At 42.2% G+C, this 15,608-nt stretch overlaps 2 protein-coding genes across 2 annotated transcripts; one reads left to right on the top strand and one right to left on the bottom strand.

Annotated features, from left to right (window-relative positions):
• Positions 1–116: 116 nt before the first annotated feature.
• Positions 117–6,715, bottom strand: ogfr (opioid growth factor receptor). Its single transcript, XM_062392330.1, has 7 exons — positions 6,393–6,715; positions 5,787–5,852; positions 4,924–5,005; positions 4,738–4,816; positions 4,266–4,332; positions 3,251–3,399; positions 117–3,159 (listed from the first exon to the last, which is right to left on the bottom strand). Exons 1-7 carry the CDS (start codon positions 6,516–6,518, stop codon positions 2,121–2,123), a joined length of 1,608 nt encoding a protein of 535 aa, XP_062248314.1. The 5' UTR covers positions 6,519–6,715; the 3' UTR covers positions 117–2,120.
• Positions 6,716–12,812: 6,097 nt separating this feature from the next.
• On the top strand, positions 12,813–14,842 carry kcnk15 (potassium channel, subfamily K, member 15). The gene is made up of 2 exons (XM_062392331.1): positions 12,813–13,674; positions 13,838–14,842. The coding sequence occupies exons 1-2, from the start codon at positions 13,392–13,394 to the stop codon at positions 14,839–14,841; spliced, it is 1,287 nt and encodes a 428-aa protein (XP_062248315.1). The 5' UTR covers positions 12,813–13,391; the 3' UTR covers position 14,842.
• Positions 14,843–15,608: the final 766 nt, after the last annotated feature.

The following is a 15,608-nucleotide window of genomic DNA, read 5'->3' as shown; positions in this document are numbered from 1 at the left end:
AGACTTTGATAAAGATGTCACAAAATACTAAAAGTCCCCTAGATGTTCCTGATTCCCCCATCAAGATCTGCATGAGAATTATTCACTGAGTGAAAATGACAAATAAATCCCATCTCTCAATGTTAAGGAAATTTAATGAGCTCTTTCTTGGCGCATCTGCCATCAAGTCGAATGGAAACCTGTTCAGTAGTTTCTAGCGTAATCCTGTTGAAAAAACATCAGACAGGGGTGAAAACATAACCTCCTTATTGGAGATAAAAATGAAAAACAAAGCTCAGGCTCCAAAAAGTCAAAGGAATATACAAAATGTAGCTCACTAATCATTTCAACACTACCCCAGACAAAGTATATTCTGAATATATTATTATTATTAAATATCTTGAACAGAAAAAGGATCTACACAAGAGAAGAAGTACATCAGTTATCAAACTATCACAGTCCATTTTGAGGAGGACAAGCAAGCTCTGGTCTGAATTTAAAACAATCCAACAGTGTTATTTATAATATTCAGGTGAGGCACTGGAGGATCTGTAGATGGAGGCAGCCACAGACGACGCAGTTAGAAAACACACCTCAACCTCCACACTGATCCTGCGTATCTGTACAAGTCGTGTTGCGTCAGTATCTCTAAGTTTAACATGCTTCTTCCTGTGAGTCACACCACTTCACCGAGGGCCAGTGCTTCATACTATATATACGGCTGAGAAGAAGAATATCAGGATTATGAGCCAAAGCCGACAGCGTTATCCTGACGACAGCGATTTAATGATGATGGCACTCAGATTTTAACTCAACAGATCAATGTCATAACAAGCATCAGAAAATAGCATAACTTTATTCTGCTTTGTCAACAGCCAGGTGTTTACTTCAGAAGAAAAAACAAGAAAAAGCATCATTTATAAAGGAATCAGTACTTTTGTAAAGTTATTCCCATTTAATTATGTAAATATCATAACTTCAACAATTAAGATTTCAAAATTAAGTGCAAATATAAAAAAGATGCATCAATATAACCAACTCTGGCTCGTAAATATCCAGTCTCAAACGAACACAGAGCCGACTTTAAATTATAGACAAAGCTTTTTCAGTTCTGCCGATAACAGACGTATCGTACAATCAACCAGTCTCTCATTGTTTTTTGGCAGGTGATCAAAAGTCTACTTCCTCAGATCTGCGCGAAAACGCACAGACGTGCAACATTCAATCTTAAATCCATTTGAACAGCGGGGTCCAGAACAAGTTGTTTTTCATCACCAAAAAAAATCTCTCCATTATTCCTCAGTGCAAAAAAAAAAGTTCAATTGTGAAAGTATTTAGTTGTTAGGAAATCTGAAATCATTTCATTGACATACATTAATAGTGCTTTATGTATTCTATAGATATTTCATATCAGTTGCTGACAGTCTCAGCCGTTACTGCCTTAAAGGAGAAGTCTGGTAATGTTCATATTGTACAGAAATCCCATGAAAAGACCAAAAACAAACGTGTTCTGTTCCCTCAGAGTCCACGTCACATAATTGAAGCCACAGTGTCGCACTTGGTGACACTTTCATTACAATAAACCCACGTACACCACTGTGCTGCTGTACGATCTCCCACACTGGGAACATCCCCCAGTAAAACACTCTTTACTCCTGCTTGAGTAACACTTTAAATTATATGTAGCCCTTTAAAACCAAAACTTACATAATTTGTGTCTGACCAGTTTTTAAAGGATGAAATCTTTCTTAGGATCACAGGAGCTTGGAGCTAGAAACAAAATCAAATAACAAATAAACTAACTCATCACTTTTGGTCTTTTCGTGGGATTTGCTGAGCCAAAAAAATGAAATATATAATATCACCAGACTTATTCTTCAATATCTGATGGACATGTAGAAACTGAGTCAAATCCAGTCCCACATTTGATGAATGAATAAATCCATATACTCCTTCAAAGTGAAAAGAATCATTATCTCAACATTAAATACAGTAGAAATAAGGCTCAGAGTGACTTCTCAGTTCTCTGTCCCTAGATAATGTTTCATTTAAAGTCAAATCAAACATCCGGTTTAGTCTTGAAGTCCCATAGTTTTGGTCTGAGCTCGAGGGGTTTGATGCTGAATCAACGTCCCATTTCTCTACTCATTCTCAGGTTTGCCGATGCTCATCTGTGACCCATTTGTTGCCGACACATTTTCCAGCGACATGTCCTCCTCTTCATCGTCTTCTTTTTTTTTATCTGGCACTTCATTAAATTCAGTCCTTGGGATTTTCTCCTCCCTTCCAGATGAAAGAGTGGGAGAGTGTTTCGAAGTCTTTAGAGGGGTTTGCGCTGCCGGGCTCGTTGGACCAGTGGCTTTATTTGCGATGGTTTTTTCCTCCATTTGCACACAGGCGGGGTCCCCGGCCGAGCCGTTGCTTGGCAGCACCTGCTCATCTTCCCTCTTCTTCTTCGGTGGGTTCTTTTTGTCGATGTCCTCTGTCTGCATATTGTTGTCGGGTTTCTGGACGGTATCGTCTGAGTTGTTGGTCAGTTTGTTCTCACTGTCGGCACCGGGCTCACTTGTGGCTGCCACAATGTCAGGACTGAGCGACAGATCCATTTCCTCATCAGAGACATTTCCATTCCCCAGACTTTCTTTAGTAAACTCAACCTCCGTGTTTCCATTTGCCACAGTCTCAGGTTCTGGTTCTGATTCTGGCTCTGGCTCAGCAGATTCATCTGACAGTTTGTTTTTGTCTTTACTTTCTGTTTTATCGCTTCCTTTCTGACTCTTTGTTAAGTTTTCCACTCCTTCCTCTTTCGGTTGCACACCTGCTTCCCCGTCTTTGCTTTTACTCCGTGAAAACGCTTCATCCTTTCCGTCTCCATTCCCGATGGCATCGGGTCTTTTGTCGGTCTTCCTGAACTGTTTCTGAATCTTCCTGGGACACCACACAAACTTGTCCTTTGGCTCAAAGTGAAGATAGGCGAAGCGCAAAAGCTCCTGACGTTTCTGCTTGTCCAACACAGCAAACAGGAAATAGTCCAGTACGCTGCGCTTAACACTACTGAGGGTCTTCTTGACCAGAGTCTCTTCCAGAAAGAAGCGGACGAGTGGGGCCTGGTAGTGCTCGAATCCCAGCTCCCCGAGGCTCTTCAGGATGCGAGTGATGCGCAGGTTGTTGTGCATATTCCTGCAAGACATCAGAAAGTTGAAGCTGAATTTGACAACGAAAAAGTACATATATCTCAAAAGGTGCTGCGGTGAGAACATGCAACACTTACCGCTCCAGGTTTCCAAAGCGATCTTTCCAATTTTCGGCCCGTTTCACTTCACCAGTCTCATTGTTGACCAGACGGATGCCATAGAAGCCCAACATGAGTTCATAGGACTCGACTAGTCTCATTTTGGCTTCCTCATTCTTCTTAAAGGCCTGAGGAGGTAAAATATCAATTAGAAAAATGTAATCTTAAATATAAGTAATGTGTCAAAATGTGTAAAAAAGCATATTAAATACACTATTATAAGCGTATTGTAGGTTTGCATCAATACATAGCCAACTGATGGTAGTTATATGCAGAAAAATGAATAGAAAAGAAGAAAATGTCCAAATAAAAAGACCTTGCTCCTATTTCCTGATAATTATCGATCTTAGAAGTTTAAAGTTTAAAAGAGAGTAAAAATGCTCTACAATTTTGACACGTTTCTCAAAGCAGCATTTGAGTCGTTTTGAGCTTCTCCATGTCAGTTGCTTCAAGTTGAAGACATGCTATATTAAAAATATATCCATCATAAACCCAAAGCGTAGTAAACACCACAAGGAAATGTTTTGTACTTGGAAGTGTATGAAAAGGAAGATTTATGTGCAGCAAATGATCCACAGCAAAGGACAGTGTGGATTTTTCAGCTGCTGCTCCAGGAGAACATGTTACTCTTACAACGCCGGTAAAACTTGATATGAGATTGTGGTGGTTCTTTAAGGTTTGATGAATATGCTTTTATCACACATTATAGACACCAATACAAAAAAAAGACATTGAACCTGAAAACCTGAAACAAATTAATAATTTACAAAGGTTTTTTTTCCATCTTCAGGTTCTGGAGCTTCTAAAAAGATGCTCTCACCTTCAACCAGTCAGAAAGAGAACACCTTCTGTTACAAAGCTTTGTGTAAAAAACTTCATAAGCTCAAAACTTCTTGAGCTTATGAAGGTCTGCAAGTTATCAAATTCAGCAGGAACACACTGATGTTTTCACTTACGCTCTCTTATTATATAACACTTTATAGCATCATCTTACCTCAATTTCCTTCTTGGTGAGTTCTGAAGCCATGTAATTAACCCCCGGTTCTCGCAGTGGAAACAACCTTACAGAGGCAGAGAGAAACAACACAAAACCAATTAACACCTAATGAAACTGTGCTCTAATTCAATGAAGACGTCAGCTGTTCACAACCCAAACATAAAACCATTATCATCTGGTGCTTCACGCCAGAAAAGAAAAACACTGCACGACTCTGAACTCACAAGACGTCCTTCCCCGTTTTCTATTTTGCCAAAGTTACAGTGACTGGGATAAGAAAGCTGCTTCTACAATTTACATTGTGTCATAACAAACACAACACTGAAAAATCCAGCATCGTTAGTTTGAATACCGATGGTAGGGACACAAACCCAGACTACAAGGTCATGTGTCTGCCAAAAATAAGACAACATTGACTTTGTTGCAGACACAAACAAAACACAAACCTGAAGAATCAAACGATACATACCACTGGATGTAGGAGTGAACTCTCTCCAGTCTCTTGTAGTCATTTTTCCATTCCTTATGAAATGACTCTATGTAGACATCTGTACCAAACCAGAAAGAAGGTATTAACTTCAACACACACACACAGACAACTTTTCCCAAACACTTGGGAGTGTCTTGTTAAGTGTTAACATCCAAATGTGTTTACCATCAGGGGAGGAGGGAAATTTATTCAGATAAAACTGCAAATTGTTCATTTTGTCTTCTGAGCATTCGTCATCTGTGAGATTCTGCAGAAAAACAAGCAAAAGAAATGTGTCATAACTCTTCGTGACAACATGTTTTCTGTTGTGCAACAGAAGCCGTTTTCACAAATGAATTGACAGAATGTCTGAACAACTGGGTTTGGACCCTCTCAGAATTTATGTGAGGGGTGGTGCAGCCGGCAGAGGCAGGAGGTAGCTTATTGATTCTGCTTTTTGATTAAAGCTCATTGGCGTCAACTCTTATCCTCAAAATGTCTCGCCATCTCCGTTGATGTCTTCTACGTGTACGGCTCCGCCTTTTTTTCCTGAGATATTTGTATTGCATTTGTTTTTATTACATTTTAACATCTGTCTACTGCTGTGTTCTCACATCGGCTCATTCGGACATTACCGGGGTTTCTACTAGAAGGCTAGAGACGGAGAAAGTCCTCTCACTCAACATTTGTGTTCACAAATACAGCCCCTCCGGAGAATGTCCTGAGATTCTCTGGAGATCTGTGCATGTCTGAAAGCAGCTATACGGATGGAAAAGATGGCCAGATATTATATCAATATTAAGATTTCATATAAATCAGTGAAGATAATTATGACATTAAATGTCACAACGTTATTTCCTTTAAGTTTGATCTTGAGTGAAGGTTGTGATTGGACAGAGATGGACAAATTTAACTTAATCTGAGGTCTATCAATTATATGAATACATTATTACTCCTCAATGCTTGCGTGATGCATAACCATATTCTGTTATAACTCCTGGCGATGCATTCATCTACAGCTCTAATGCAACGTGTAGCCTGCTACTTACTGGATATCCTCTCCTGTACGTCTGCATGTCCTTTGCTGCCCTCGTGTTTCTGGGCGTGTGGTGCCACTGCAAGCAAAAGTGAAAGTGAAATAACTGCATCAAGTGTCTCGGGGTTCGATCGAAGAGCACAGATCACAGACAGCACACGGGGTGGCGGTTTACTGACGTGAAGCGGCACCGACACGATGTCTTCTACCGACGACGCCACAACATGACAGCAGGAACCTGACACAGCCTTAAACAAGTTGACATATGGAAAGGCCAAGCTATTCAACCCCCCCCCCCCCCTACACACACACTATACCGGAAACGGATTTAGCAGCTTCACAGCCTTACATTTAAACCACGAATTAAGACATATTAACAGAAACCACTGCAAACAGCTGGAAATAAAACACACCAGCGCTGCCGGGGGACTTATAACCCTCTTAAAGAGAGCTAACGACAGCGGCTAGCTAGGCTAGTTAGCCAGCCTGCAGCAGCTGGGCATTAAGCTAACATTAGCTCTGCAGTCTTGGTGGTTTCCGGTTGGGGAAGCAGCGACTCGTCGTGTTTAACCAGGCTAACATTGTCCGTGTCAGTGGAGGTTCGGGAAACAACACGTACCAGGGTCCAACTGGTCTTGTTCTTGTCTTGACTCGAGCGGCGGGTCTGGCTCTCCGCAGCCGGCTCGTCCCCGTCGCTCTCGGTGTCCCAGGTCGAGTCGTACTCGCACACACAGTCGTCCTCCATCCTGTTCCGATATCAAACACACACCGTCTTGGGAGAGCAGCGGTACCGAACGTGCGTCGGTGCCGGGTGAGCGCCGTCTGTGAGCGGACACGGACGCGGGTTTACCCTCGCATGTTGCGGTTACACACGGCCCTGACCACCCGCCTCTCTCCGGGCTTCCATCGTCACTGGCTCCTCCGCGGGCGGCTGAGGTGCTCGCGACGCCTTCACGCACCCCCGCGGAGCAGCGGTCATCTCAGTCTCGCTTTGGCGTGACCTCAAAATCTAGAAAAAGAAACCAGTTCCTGTTCAGACAAAGACGTCGTGGTTCAAGAGTCACACTATGACCGTGTCACAGCAGATTAGATGATAGTTCATCTCCTCTCGACCTCAGGAAGCTGTTTATTATACATTTGGCCTAAACACCAACTCCTGACAAATTAGACCATAACAATTTCACAATATTTTTGTGTTATTGTCTGTGCAATATTAATTTCTGTCTTTGCAATTCAATCTTTTTGCACTTTATATATATATACATATATATAGTTCTATTCTATTTATATGTATTATATGTATATATTTTAACATTTCCCTACATATATAAATATTGCATATTTATTCTGACTGTACTCGTGTCTTTAAGGATTATCTTATCTTAAATGTCTTATACCACATATTGTGTATGTCATATTCCTACCTAAATTTCATTGTCTTTAAATGCAAACAACTACTGCAACTCTACACACTTGTCTCTTGTACATAGTTTGTCATCTCCTGTATCAAGTCTCTTGTTTATCTCTAGTCTCATCTATCTATCTATCTATCTATCTATCTATCTATCTATCTATCTATCTATCTATCTATCTATCTATCTATCTATCTATCTATCTATCCATCTATCCATCTATCTATCTATCTATCTATCTATCTATCTATCTATCTATCTATCCATCCATCCATCCATCCATCCATCCATCCATCCATCCATCCATCCATCCATCCATCCATCCATCCATCCATCTATCTATCTATCTATCTATCTATCTATCTATCTATCTATCTATCTATCTATCTATCTATCTATCTATCTATCTATCCATCCATCCATCCATCCATCCATCCATCCATCCATCCATCCATCCATCCATCCATCCATCCATCCATCCATCCATCCATCTATCTATCTATCTATCTATCTATCTATCTATCTATCTATCTATCTATCTATCTGTGTTATGTACTTTCTAAGTAAGAATAGGATTTTTCCGACCTAGCTTGAAGGCAGCACACTTGCTCTGTTCGTTGGAAATAAAAACTGTAAACCAGTTGGTGTGAGTCAGTTTGTCTAAAATGTTCACTTTCACTCTTATCTAACCTAGAGCAGCAGTCAAGCTATGATAGTTGTAATGATAACTTGTAAAATAACAAATTATAACTATATAACAGAAGCACTGTATGCAGGTGTATGTGAATGTGTGTGACTTGTAGCATAAAGCACCTTACGTCTCCTTTGGGGCTACTATAGCTCTATTGAAACAATTACAGTGTAATTACCATTTAGTGATAAATGCCCATCACTGAATATCTTGAAACCAAGGTTGATCATTATGAACTTATACAGCAAAATAAAGCAGCGTGGAGATTACATCAGCAATAAACTGATGAATTGATCTGTTTTCTGTGGACTGATAATTGACTGATCATTTTTATTTTGTGCAGGACTGGATTACCAGAAATGAGATGAGGCTGGAAAAAATAGATGCACAGGGAGCGACTGGGAGTAATCAATACACAGCTAAATGTGTTAAAATTGTGCATGTAGTTATAAATGGAGCAGTCTGTGCCTGTCTTTATTCTGAGGAGTGTTTCTGAGGACATTCTGTGTCGACCGCCAACACAATAAAGACGAGATAAGAATGTATCTGTGTTAGGTGCGTTAGACAGCACTGCGGCCGCTCCCACACAAACTCACATGCTTTTGTTCTCGCTCTCTCTCTTACACCCTCCACCCACACAAATGAATGCAAAGTCCAATACATCCAGAGATCCAGTGTCATTACACTGTGGCATATGTTCTTGTTGCATCTTCGGTGTCACAGTATCATGACTTTGATTCAGTTTTCACGCAGTAAGGAGCCGCAGCACGAGGACGGACTCAGAAGTGCGAACATGTAATTGGACTATGATGTCCATCTTTTGACGGCAACCAGTCGAATGCATTAACACGTGAGAGTATATTTCAGCATTAGAGGTATAAATAGAACCGTGCGTTATCACAGGGGATTCAATGTTGAATGGCCGCTGGTGTGGATTTCTATTTTTGGTCCTAGTTACTGTGGAAACTGAGAGGGCTCTGCAGGCATCCAGTGTTTGCTTTTGCCATTTAGCGCCTCTGCCTCATAATAAAATGGATTCCACGTTGCCTCATTCTCTGTGAAGTCAATGCAGATGGAAAGATTTGTTAACATAAACGGAGATGATAATACTTGAATGAAACCAGACTGATTGTGTGGCTGTGAAGGGAATTGATTGACTCTGAAACAAGCTGCTAATCTGCTCCTCATTTCAACTAGGTTTCCTGCCTGTTACAGTTTATCCCTGCAGGAAGTGGGAGGATGGAGCTGAGGGTCGTCTGGGGGAACTGTGTTCACCAGAGCCGTTGCACCAGCTATTTGCAGATCACTTTCACCTGGTATCCCTACTACGAATCCTCAACATCACATGGTGAGATAAAGTCACCGACCCCGCCGTGCTGGGAACAGCTTCCCGACAATCATAGGAGACGGTGCCACGCTGTCCGAGACAGAGTCAAGAGGGGCGAAGAAAAGTGCAACCAGCAGCGTGAGGACAGAAGATGTTGAAGGAAGCACAAACAACAAATTCAGGAGCCAGACTCCAATTTCTCCGGTAACACCCAGCTGCTCCCAAAACAACTGAGCCTGACCAACCAGGGCGCTGCCATCGTCTGACGAAAAAGACGGATGCCAGAGATTTAAAGTAAACTCGTGACAGTTTTCAATCTTCTTTTAGATTGTTATTTTTTTGTATCTTTTTGATCTTGCATCATTTAGTGTCTCCGGTCACTCAGCATATCTAGTAGCTTATTGCATCACTTGCAGTTGCTGGGTCTCTCCTTGTGATTATGGATCATGTCTCTACGACCGTTTACCGTCTCATGTCTCTTTCCGGGATAATTTGCAAGTGAAGACCCATTGGAGACCCTCAGTCTGTTCTCGGTCAGGCTGTTCAGCATTTGATCCATGTCCATCCATAATCTTGCCTTAATTTGTTTTACTTGGCATGTTCTCCTGTGCAGATGTAGGCATGTTTATTCTAACATGTTGACTTGATGTGCTGACAGTAGTGCAAGTGTTTCTTAAGAGACCCCATCCTGAAATCATACAAAGTATGTCTGAGAGCTGCAGTGTGAGGAGAGCTAGCCTCTGCAAACGCAAAATCATGTTTTTCAATTTTTCCGTATATGAGATAGGTATCTGAGGTATCAGTGCCTCCAGCATACTAATGTAAGTACACAATTCTCTGCATATCACCTCTCTGTAAAATACCATAAGAGACGAAAATTCCATCCCAATATCCTTTTAATGTCGGGAGTTTTTGGTTGTGTCTCTTAACCATGTACATGACTTATGGAAGCAATATTTATAATTAGTTTGTCTTTTTGTTAAAATGCCAAAGATGGAAATTAAACCTTAGAAACACTATGAATGACAAAACAATTTATCAGAAAAACATCGAACTGAGAAGGAAAAGTTATTTTTTTTCTTTACAATTTTGTCTTCAAGTAACATTATCAGGGAGGGATTACATTTCTATACACTTGCTTTGAGAGGCTGTGGCTTTTCTTGCCTCTACTCTGTGGCTGGCACATAAAGACATTATGTTCTATTGTATCATGACACCGAAGCCTCCTCCTCCCTGTTATCCTCCCGTTGTGGTTTAGTTTTAAAGCTTCTTTCTCTTTTATACTGTAGCTCGATCATACTGCTCCTGTACAACGATCTGCTTTGAGTTCAATAGTGAAATGTGACTGCATTTTAAATTAATACTGCGTCCTGTTATTGGTAGAGACTCTAACTGTGGGAACTTTCTAATCTATATTTTTAATAGAAAACACAAAGATTTATGATGAGGACAACCTTGAAGCCTAAAATGCAATTTCAAAGTCCGAAATATTAAACGACTTTACTCATCAAACCAAGCCAGCAGATCAATACCTGGATTAAAGCCCTTGCAGTTACCTTCACAATGTCCATGTCTGGTTTTCTTCAGGTTGTCGTCCTCTTCTCGCTGATTTCTTTGACAAATGACAGGTTTGCAGACAAATCCTCTTTGTACGAAGCTGCTTCCTAATCTTGCATTTCTGTATTGTCCCCCGTCTGTAATTTTCTCTCCTATTCTTGTCAAAGCACAGCTGCTGATCCCTGCTAAGGAGCCACTTCTCTTTTCTAAAAGTTTGGCTTTAACAAAGCAGCTTCATTTCTTTTTATACAAACCTTCCTCTAGGATTTTTGTAAGATTTACATTTTTATTGTTGCAGGATTTGGCAGATGGGTTTTATTTAGTGGAGAAATGTGCCTTCAGGCACCAGATCCTCTTTTCTCTGCATGATGCCATGTGCATCTTTAAAATGGTTTCGCACCATCTGCATAGATAGTCTCCGCATCACCAGGAACACTGATGAGGTCTCTTTAATTTTATGAGACTTAAAAACAAAACGTTTTTATAATACTGCACCAATAGAAAATGTTCTGAAAGCAAATTTTTTACTAACCATCCAGGTGAGAGTCAATAATCTCAATGTAAATAATCATCATTATCATTAAGCAAACAATATAAACAGACCCATGTATGTATCTATAATTACATTTTAATATCTTTATATATTTAACAGAGCTTAATATCATAAATACCAAAAGGGGAAAATTGAGAGCTTGCATGGACAAAACACTTCAATAATAAATTGTAAGTATTTTAATATATTGCAATTTATTATATTGTATGTGTGTGTATATACACATGTATAAATAGCACCTGGGACTGGAGAACACAGAGAGCAAGACTAAATCAATGAGGCGTCTCTTTGAGTTAAAATACTTCTCCTTAAGCCCGGGCCCAATGGGGATTGATGGGCCTCCTCATTTAGTTCCCCGGGCTTTGAAAAGGATGTGAGTACAAGCTGTGTGGATTGATGAGTGGCTATTAGGGCTTCAGGTTCCTCTCTTATCAGCTGAGATGTAATTGATTTATGGAGAGCATGTTTTGAATCACAACAGGTATACGTGTGCTGATTTAACCACTTAACACAAACAGGGGCCAAAGCAGAGCAGGTCTCTGTGTTTTGAGAGGATGGAAAAATAAAACAGAGTGATGCACCTGCCCTGCCAGTGCTGCTGAGACCCCCCCCCCGTGACACCAGGAGGACGTTTCCATTCAGACCGTCTCTGGTAAAACTGTGGGAAATGTCTTTTTCCTTCTTTTTTTACATGTTTCACCGGTTCACATGCTGCAGAGAAGTGGAGATTCACTGAACAAGGCCCTGCATCATTACACTTTACATATTAGCCTCAACCTCACAGAGAGTCTGGTACGGGTAACCATGGCAACCAGCATCACTTACAGTAGGTTTCCAGAAGCCGAGTGTTGTGATGCAGTTTGTTCGGCCACTTTAGATGTGAAACACACATCACTGTGTTTTCAAACAGAGGCTGAGGTCATGAAGCCCAAAAACTCAATTAAATTTCATCAATCCTGATACTTAACATTTAAACTCACATGTAGCATGTATGGTTACTGATTTTTACATATTTGTATTTTCATGTTAGCTTGGTATATTGGTAAATTTTTCATTAATTTGTTGTCGCAAATACATTTTTAATTGTTGTTGCTGGTTTCTGTGTAAATTGGGCAACTTTATATTCATGTTTTCACCATGGGTTAAAGTTGGGTGTTTAAAATAAGAGTAAATCAAGTTTTATCTCATTTTCATTGTGTTGTGGAGAAAACCAACAGTTCCCACAATGAGAAAGAGAAAGGAAAAACTCCATCCTAATGGGAATAAAACTCTGGTTCTACTAGACTCTTTCATGGACCCGTTGGGGCGAGAGCAGAGAGAGAGAGACCAGGAACTAATGAGTAACTGATATAACAATGAATGATGATGATAACATGCATATTAATAATTCATATTTAAAATAATTAATGATGCAGCCCTGGTTATTAGCCGTAATGATGCTGATTAACAAAGATTAAAACTGTAATTGTAATGGTGGATTATTTTGTGTATATCTCAGCAGCACAGTCTCACTTTAATCACTGTATTATCATGTTTTCTTAAGTGATACAATAACTTACATTTTATGGAAGTAAATTGAGCCTGTTAACAAACAAAACGTAAAGAGTTATTGGGCAAGATGTCATTCCAGGGTAGATTCAATGATTTCCATCTTCCTCATCCTCTGGACGCCTCCAGCTCGGACGCGCAGCTTCAGGACCAGTTGCGGATCGAGCCAGGACCTCACTTGTCGTCCCCCTGGTGGGAGAGGACTGCTCGTGAGGCCAAGTGTCACACAGGCTCCATATATAACATTACACACATCCTTGTATTGGTGCCTGCTTTGCGCATGCGAGGAGGCCACTTGGCGCAACAGATGATCTCGTCCAGAGCCTCCGCCTTCCTCGATGCGCACCGCAGAATATGCGCGTTTTCCCCCAACAAGGTATTTAAAGATAAGATTTTCAGGTGCAGCTTTACTCCGACCAGCCCGCGTTTTCAAGCAACAGGCTGCATCACCGATGAGGAGTCTCCGCGCTGAGGAGGAGGAGGAGGAGGGGGAGCAGCAGTGCCACCTGTAACTGTGCCAACCGCCGAGGATGAAGAAGCAAAACGTCCGGACCCTGTCGCTCATCCTCTGCATGTTCTCCTACCTGCTGGTCGGCGCCGCGGTGTTCGACGCGCTCGAGTCCGAGTCGGAGAGCTCCCGCCGGCGCATCCTGGAGCAGAAGCGCAGCGAGATGAAGAAGAAGTATCGCTTCTCCGAGGGCGACTACCGCGAGATCGAGCGAGTGGTGCTGCAAGCTGAGCCCCACCGAGCCGGCAGGCAGTGGAAATTCGCTGGCTCTTTTTACTTTGCCATAACAGTCATCACCACCATTGGTAAGTTCGTGTAATGCATCCATCTTCTTTTTTTTGTCTCTACTGTATTTGCAGTGAAGCATTGTATTGAGTCTGCATCATTTTAGGCTTGTTTTAATCTCACATAAACAAAAGTAAAATAGGAATTTGGCTATATCTCTAATCTCTGTACCTCTGCATTAAGGTTATGGACATGCAGCACCAGGCACAGAGGCAGGAAAGGTCTTCTGCATGTTCTACGCCGTGCTGGGCATTCCTCTCACTCTGGTCATGTTCCAGAGTCTGGGAGAAAGGATGAACACATTCGTCCGCTACCTCCTGCACAAGACCAAGCACTGCATAGGCTTCCAGCGCACCGAGGTGTCCATGGAGAACATGGTCCTGGTGGGCTTCCTGTCCTGCTTCGGAACACTGTGTGTGGGAGCTGTGGCTTTCTCCTACTTTGAAGGATGGAGCTTCTTCCATGCGTACTACTACTGCTTCATCACGCTCACCACCATTGGCTTCGGGGACTTTGTGGCCCTGCAGAAAAAGGACGACCTCCAGGAGAAGACGCCCTACGTGGCCTTCAGCTTCCTGTACATCCTGGTGGGGCTGACCGTCATCGGGGCCTTCCTCAATCTGGTGGTGCTTCGCTTCCTCACCATGAACACTGAGGATGAGCGGAGAGACGCTCAGGAAAGGGCATCGCTGAAGAGGGACAGGGGCTTTTTGGATGGGGCTGTGAGCCTCCATGTCGGGGGTGAGCAGAGCACAGGCAGCCACAGGGGGAGGAGCAGGAGCAGCGTGGTGCGCAGCCACAGCGCGCTCTTCCTCCCCATGGAGGAAGGAACCAGCCGCACCAACCTCATCGCTTTCCCAGCCGAGGATCAGGAGAGGAGACGAAGCCCTTGCAGACACAAGCTGCATTTTCAGATCAAGGCAGGAAGAGTAAGGCCGGAGTCGAGCCTCAGCTCCCTCTGCTCCTGTGTGTGCTACCGCTTAGGGGTCTGCGATAGTCCCCTCATGTCCCACAGTGAACACCACAGCTGCCAAATCAATTCTGTTTATTACAACTCAGTGTCCTACAGGATCCAGGGCTGCTCGCCGGGTTCCAGGGACAACACTGGACTCTCCTCCCCAGGCAGCACGCTCTCGCCTGGGCACAGCTTCCCGGAGTTCCCCCGCTCAAGGAGAAGGTCGGTGTGAAGAGCACCATGGTGAAGGAAAGTGTTTGCACTGAGTGTATTAACACTAACAGTATTTTTGAGGACTCTGTACTTTGTGTCACCTCTTTTGTGCATGTGAAAACACAATGATTCTGTCAACTGAATAACTTCTATTGTGGCTATATTTTACATTTTAATTTGAAAAGCACATATTATCTTTTACCATGCCCTTAGTTGTGTTAGTGGTTCTGCAGTTTTCCTTGCATGTAAGCCAAAGTGCAGTGCATGCTCAAAATGAATGTACAGCACACAATGTGGCTGCATGAGTGCCATGTGAAGATGTAGAAGTTTGGGCTTTTAGCAGCAGTATTTTGGACAAAGTGCTCATTTACAACTGTTCAGTGAAGCTAAGTGGTCTCTGCTCCTCATAAATGTTTCCACGCCACAGCTAGAGGATGTCACTATACTTTTTTTTTTATTAAAAAGCCTTAAAGAACTTTAACAAACCACTTGAGATGTGGCGTCTTAGCTCAGTGAATTTAATGAATCGTCTTCTGTCTTATCATTGGGGAGGGGTGGGGGGGTGGGGGATAGAACAACTTTTCAGTGCATCACTCAGCTCCGTAAAGAGATGACGCTTTGTTGAATAACTGAGTCATGACCCTTTGCTTGACGTAGCACACAACTTGTATGTAGCAGGGTTTTGAATGAGCTTCCACCACTCCCGGAGAAGTGGCAGTTTTCTACGGAAGAGGTTCTTTTTTCCTTTGTCGACTTGGTTTGTAGTCCGATTCGATGTGAGTCTCA

The sequence above is a fragment of the Platichthys flesus genome, chromosome 7 (assembly GCF_949316205.1).
Source record: "Platichthys flesus chromosome 7, fPlaFle2.1, whole genome shotgun sequence".
Taxonomy (NCBI): domain Eukaryota; kingdom Metazoa; phylum Chordata; class Actinopteri; order Pleuronectiformes; family Pleuronectidae; genus Platichthys; species Platichthys flesus.
This window is presented reverse-complemented; position numbering and strand designations above follow the sequence as displayed.

Excerpts from the sequence above, each read along its gene's own strand:
- kcnk15 (XM_062392331.1), top strand. The coding sequence starts at position 13,392 with ATGAAGAAGCAAAACGTCCGGACCCTGTCGCTCATCCTCTGCATGTTC. Across the intron at positions 13,675-13,837 it reads AACAGTCATCACCACCATTG|GTTATGGACATGCAGCACCA; the intron begins GTAAGTTCGTGT and ends CTCTGCATTAAG.
- ogfr (XM_062392330.1), bottom strand. The coding sequence starts at position 6,518 with ATGGAGGACGACTGTGTGTGCGAGTACGACTCGACCTGGGACACCGAG. Across the intron at positions 5,853-6,392 it reads ACAAGACCAGTTGGACCCTG|TGGCACCACACGCCCAGAAA; the intron begins GTACGTGTTGTT and ends TTTTGCTTGCAG. Across the intron at positions 3,400-4,265 it reads TCACCAAGAAGGAAATTGAG|GCCTTTAAGAAGAATGAGGA; the intron begins GTAAGATGATGC and ends TTACCTCCTCAG.